General features: G+C 40.0%; 1 protein-coding gene and 1 non-coding gene across 2 annotated transcripts; one reads left to right on the plus strand and one right to left on the minus strand.

Annotated features, from left to right (window-relative positions):
• Positions 1–3,354: 3,354 nt before the first annotated feature.
• On the minus strand, positions 3,355–5,955 carry LOC145642927 (uncharacterized). The gene is made up of 4 exons (XM_081694083.1): positions 5,184–5,955; positions 4,731–5,012; positions 4,335–4,562; positions 3,355–3,905 (listed from the first exon to the last, which is right to left on the minus strand). Exons 1-4 carry the CDS (start codon positions 5,953–5,955, stop codon positions 3,355–3,357), a joined length of 1,833 nt encoding a protein of 610 aa, XP_081550209.1.
• On the plus strand, positions 5,465–5,570 carry LOC145556995 (small nucleolar RNA R71). The gene has a single exon (XR_014092079.1). It is a non-coding gene; the product is annotated as a small nucleolar RNA R71 (small nucleolar RNA).
• Positions 5,956–6,681: the final 726 nt, after the last annotated feature.

Consider the following 6,681-nt stretch of genomic DNA (forward strand, 5'->3'; position numbering starts at 1 on the left):
GCTCGTGCGCGCCCGCACCTCCCTGGGTATAAACTTTACCATTCTCTTTTCCTTTTTAAATGCGCACAACGGTGGGCACACAATTTATGATGATGATAAACACCAACATAGGCAATAACAAAACCCCATTTTAGTGGGTTCAAAACTAGAAATTCATGAACCCACAATAAGAACCCACCAATCTCCATACTTACACATTTTCCAACTCATGAATTTGGACATTTCTATCTTAAAATTGGCACCAAGATTGTTGGATATCAAATCAAAACCACCTACAACACAAAAGAAAACAAAATTAAAAGAGAATAAAGGCATCAAAGGAAAATCAAAGAAAAATGAGAAAAGGGTTAAAAACTCGGGTTGCCTCCCGGTAAGCGCTTGTTTAATGTCATTAGCTTGACGTTCTCCACCCTTCAAGGTGGATCATAGAGAGTCATATCATGAATGACCCCGACAAAAACTTCATCATAGTAACGCTTAAGCCTATGACCGTTGACCTGGAAAGTCCTTGGGAGGTCCAAAGGAGAAATTTCAATAGCACCATTTGGGAAGACCTCTTGAACAACAAATGGACCGGTCCAACGGGACATCAACTTTCCGGGAAAAAGTCTCATTCTTGAATTGTAAAGGAGCACCTTATCTCCGGGATTGAACTCCTTCTTCTCAATGGGCTTATCATACACCTCTTTGGCTCTAGCTTTGTATAAACTAGCACAATCATAAGCATCCAAACGAAACTCTTCCAACTCATGGAGATCTAACCAACGTTGCTCACCCGCACTTGCCAAATCAAAGTTAATCTTCTTTATAGCCCAATAAGTACGATGCTCAAGCTCAAACGGGAGATGGCAAGATTTACCATAAACTAAGCGGTAAGGAGTGGTACCAATAGGAGTTTTAAAGGCCATTCTATACGCCCACAAGGCATCATCAAGCTTATTCGACCAATTCTTCCTATTTCTTGCAACCGTCTTCTCAAGTATCAACTTGTTTGACGATTGGACACCTCAACTTACCCATTAGTTTGAGGATGGTAAGGGAGCCCAAAACGTTGGTTTACCCCATGTTTCTTCAACATCTTCCGGAAAGCACTATTTAAAAAATGAGACCCGTTGTCGCTTATAACCGCCTTGGGAATGCCAAACCTTGGGAAGATTATCTTTTTAAACAACTTCATTACCACCTTATGGTCATTTGTTGGAGAAGCAATGGCTTCAACTCATTTTGACACATAATCAATGACAACAAGAATGAATTGATTCTCATATGAAGAAGGAAAAGGACCCATGAAATCTATTCCCCAAACATCGAAAATTTCCAACTCAAGGATGGGTTGTTGGGGCATATCATTTCTCCTTGAAATGTTCCCGGTCCTTTGACATCGGTCACAACTTTTGACAAATTCCCAAGTGTTCTTAAAGAGGTTTGGCCACCATAATCCGCATTGAAGCACCTTTGAAGCCGTTCTAGAAACACCCATATGTCCACCACTAGGATCCGAGTGGCACATCTTCAACACATTTGGTATTTCCTCATTTGGCATAACAAACCATCAACACCTCTCTTATACAAAATCGGCTCATCCCAAACATAGTGCCTAGCTTCTCTCTTAAGCTTCTTTCTACGATTCTTGGAAAAAGAAGGAGGAAACTCCCCACAAGCAAGGTAATTAACCAAATCGGCAAACCATGGGAGTTCCTTCACATTTATCGAATACAAGAAGTCGTCCAACATTCTATCTTCAATAGGGGATCCATCATCTTGGACTTGAAAATCATTAAGTCTAGATAAATGGTCCGCAACCACATTTTCCGCTCGTTTCTTGTCTCGAATCTCAAGATCAAAAGATTGAAGTTCAATAACCCAACGAATTAACCTTGTCTTAGATTCCTTTTTCCCAAAGAGGTATTTCAAAGCCTCATGATCGGTGAACACAATAGTCTTGGACCCCAACAAGTAACAACGAAATTTTTCGAAAGAATGAACAATTGCTAAGAACTCCTTTTCCGTTGTTGTGTAATTCCTTTGAGCACCATTAAGGGTCTTCGACATGTAATAGATGACATGGAGCTTCTTATCAACCCTTTGACCCAACACTCCCCCAATAGCCGTATCACTAGCATCACACATAAGCTCGAAAGGAAAATCCCACCTAGGGGCTTGGACAATGGGAGTGGAAGTCAAAGCTTTCTTCAATTTGTTGAACGCCTCCAAACAATTATCATCAAACACAAAATCAACATCTTTTTGGAGAAGGTCATTGAGGGGCTTGGAAATGAGTGAGAAATCCTTGATGAATCTCCTATAGAACCCCGCATGCCCCAAAAATGATCTTACTCCCTTTACATTCACCGGGGGAGGAAGCTTTTCAATAACCTCGATCTTGGCCTTATCCACTTCTATTCCTTTATGAGAGATTTTGTGTCCAAGCATTATTCCTTCCTCCACCATGAAGTGGCATTTTTTCCAATTCAACACTAAGTTCACTTTCTCACACCTTGCTAAGCATTTTCCAAGATTCTCAAGGCAATCCTCAAATGAAACCCCCCCTACTGAGAAATCATCCATAAAAACCTCTATTTCTTCCTCCAACATATCTCCAAAAATGTTCATCATACATCTTTGGAAAGTTGCGGGAGCATTGCAAAGACCAAACAACATTCTCCTATAGGTGAAGGTTCCATAAGGGCATGTGAACGTTTTCTTCTCTTGATAATCGGGGTGAATCGGGATTTGAAAAAATCCCGAGTAACCATCAAGGAAGCAATAAAACTTGTGCCTTGTTAGTCTCAAAAGCATTTGATCAATGAATGGAAGGGGAAAGTGATCCTTCTTGGTGGATGTGTTTAGACGTATATAGTCTATACACATACGACAACCGGTGACCGTTCTAGTCAAAATGAGCTCACCTTTCTCATTCTTGACTACGGTCATACCCCCCTTCTTTGGAACGACATGAACGGGAGAGACCCACCTAGAGCTTGAGATGGGGAATATGATTCCCGCATCCAAAAGCTTGGTGATCTCTTTCTTCACTACCTCCTTCATTTGGGGATGTAGCTTACGTTGTCTTTCAATAGAGGAAAGGGTGCCTTCCTAAAGCGTTATATGATGCGTACACAAAGCGGGGTTTATACCTTTGAGATAATCAATGGTATAGCCCAAAGCACCTTGATTTTTTCTCAAAACATCACATAGCGCTTGAGCTTGGCTCTCACTTAAGGATGCACTAACAATTACGGGATAAGTAGAATTTGGGCCTAGGAATTCATACCTAAGGTGTGATGGTATAGGTTTGAGCTCTACCATAGGCACACCTTTACCTTCTTTGGTCAAGGCTACTTGTAAAGCATCTTAATTTGAGATCCCCATGAAAATTTGTTCATCGCTTCCTTCAATGCTTCCATCAAGCAAATCTTCATACAATTTTACTTCCTTGCTAGGAGCCCCTATCTTTTCGTTGTTCAATAAAACACACTCAAGAGGATCATTAGATGTGAGCAAGTTCTCATGCATGGATTGCACAATATTATCAAGAACTTCAACACTCAGGCAATTTTCAAAGGAAGAACAGGGATATTTCATATCTTCATTCAAATCAAACTCAACTACCTCCTCTCCTATCTTAAGAGTTATCTTAGCACTCTTGACGTCAATCATAGCCCCCGATGTAGCAAGGAATGGTCTACCTAATATGATAGGGATAATAGTATCTTCATCCATATCCAACACAACAAAATCTACCGGAATGACAAATTTCCCCACCCTCAAGGGAACATCTTCTATCTTACCTTTTGCGATCTTGATCGACCTATCGGCTAATTGCAATGTAATCTTGGAAGGTAAAAGTTCCCCTAGCTCTAGTCTTTCATAGACCGAATGTGGCATAAGGCTAACACTAGCTCCTAAATCACATAAGGCATTATCAAATTGCATCTTATTAATAGCACAAGGAATAGAGAAATTTCTGGGATCCTTCAACTTAGGTGGCATCTTATTCATTAGGATCGCACTACAATTCTCGGTTAGGGTAACCGTATCCACCATATCACATGTCCTCTTTCCACTCAAAATTTCTTTGAGGAACTTAGCATAGTTTGGCATTTGTTCTACCACATCGGTGAAAGGAAGAGTAAGATGAAGTTGCTTAAGTATCTCTATGAATTTTCCAAATTGCTCATCCAATTTGTTCCTATTATACTTTTGGGGATAAGTGAGCTTGGGCTTGTAAAGTTCTTTCTCTTTCTCTTTCACTCTTTCTACTTGTTCCTCCTCAATTTTCTCAATTTTGGTACCCTCATCTCCCTCAATCTATATCGGGCTCTTTCTAGTACTCTCTCTAGCATCATTCTTATCAAGTACTCCACTCTCAAGGACCCTACCACTCCTAGTAACAATTGCATCCATAGGGTTCTCAGAATTTAAGTTCAATGAAGTCAAAGAAGAAGAAGAATTCTTAAATTCCTTAAAGTCACTAGCCAATTGAGAAAGTCGGTTTCCTAGCTCCTTATTTTGAATCAACAAGTCATTAAACTTCTCATCATTCACGACCATGTAAGATTCTAGAAAATTGGATTGTTTCTCAAAAACCTCTTCCAAGAAAATCCTAGAAGAAAATGGTTGATCATGGAAATTATCACTTGGCCCTTAAGTATTTGGAATGGATCCAAGTGGGGTACCTCTTTGAACATTAGGTTGAAAATTTCCCCTACTTTGATTATTCCAATTACCCCTAGCTTGATTTTGGCCATGATGTTGACTATGGTTACCATAACCTTGGTTATGATCCCCATGCCCTCGGCCGTGACTTTGACCATTATAACCATGATTGTTATAGCCACCACGAATCTCTTGGACTCCATGCTTTCTACAACCACCACTTTGATTAAAATTATCATAGTTCTCTTGGTTGTGATAATTCCTATTTCCAACATTTGTTTGAACCTCAAATCTAGGTTCAAAATTATGGTTACCAACATAATTCACATGCTCATTTTCAATTCCATCACATTCTTCACAAGGAACATTGGGGCACATAAAAGCATCATGATAATTCATTCCACATAAATCACAAGGCCGACATTCTCTAATCATGCAACAAGAAGAAGGAAAAGTGTTAGAGTAAGAAGGTGTAGCTCTCCCCTTATTTTGGGAGGGAAGAATCGGGGCTTGCAAAGGAGGACTCTCAAGCTTGGCCTTGAGGGATACGACCTCTTTCCCTAAATCCGAAATTAGAGTGGTCAAATCGTTGATGGCATTAAATTGCTCGATCAAGCACCCCTTGCTAGTTGGCTCTTTTTCCACCTCTTGCCAATTCATATAATGTCTCACCACTTCATCTATTGCATCCACCACTTCATCTTCCGTTTTGTTCATTATCGGGCCTCCGGCTCCAGCATCTAAGCTTGCTCTTCCTTGAGAACTCAACCCACCATAGAAGATTTGTATAATTTGGTAGGTAGGAATTCTATGATGTGGACACTCTCGTTGATACTTCTTATACCTCTCCCATGCTTCATAGAGACTCTCATAAGGCCCTTGCTTTAAATTTTGGATCAAAGCCCTAGATTCCGCCATTTTCTTTTGTGGGAAAAAGTGAGATAAGAAAGACTTGGTAACTTCATCCCATGTCCTTAGGGATCTTGGTTTGACCTCCTTGTCCAACCTCTCTAAAGCTCTTCTAATAAGAGAAAAGGGAAACAACTTGAGCCTAATATACTCTTGAGCAACTCCGGCTACCACAATTGTATTACAATACTTCTCAAGATCTTTGAGATGATTGAGAGGATTTTCACTTTTTGCACCACCGAATTGTTTCCTCTCGATCAAGGTAATCATAGCTGGTTTGATTTCAAAATCTTTATCCAGAACCAACAATGGAACAATCCCACTCTCATACTTGTAAGCACCCGGAGTGCCTAACTTCTTCAATGTCACTTTATGAGCTTCTTCCATGTTCACTTGCAAACACAATCTCAAACAAAATTATTAGTAACACGGCTACAAATGTAGCCTAAAAGAAAGAAGAAAAATCTTTTTGTATTTTTGAATAATATGGAATAGACTCAACAACAATGCAAAATCACAACGCCATTCCCTAGAAACGGCGCCATTTTGGCGAGGGTCGAGACTAGGTCGTTGAAACTAACCCCTACCCAAGGCCAAACAAAATTTGTAATCTCTCAACACACCCTTATGCAAGTATAATGGTAAGTCGAGGGTCGAACCACTAAGGAATGGAGAGCGATCTTATATTGTCAAGTTAAGCTATTCAGGAAAGGTTAGGTAAGGGTGTGAATGCTAAACAACTAGACAAGCTAGGTTTGGACAAATGTAATAAACACTACGGCTCGGGATCCACATATGCTTGTAACGGATTCCGCTAATTGGGAAAGAATTGACTAAGTCGAGTGATGCGAGGGAAAACCAATCATGCAACCAAAGGAGCATATCAAGCTATTTTCCTAGAGGTCTAACTAGCATCAACTACGATAAACTCTAGCTAGGAACGTCACAAGACACCTTAATCGTTAAATGCAAGCCACAAATCAATGGTCCGTATCAATGTGAACCTACAATGCAATCTAGTGTGAATAACTAGGGTGATCAAGCCTAAATCAAATACACACATGCACATAATCAATTAACCAATTTAATCACATCATCAACTCCATCAATTTC

Source organism: Chenopodium album, chromosome 8 (genome assembly GCF_948465745.1).
Source record: "Chenopodium album chromosome 8, dcCheAlbu1.1, whole genome shotgun sequence".
Taxonomy (NCBI): domain Eukaryota; kingdom Viridiplantae; phylum Streptophyta; class Magnoliopsida; order Caryophyllales; family Amaranthaceae; genus Chenopodium; species Chenopodium album.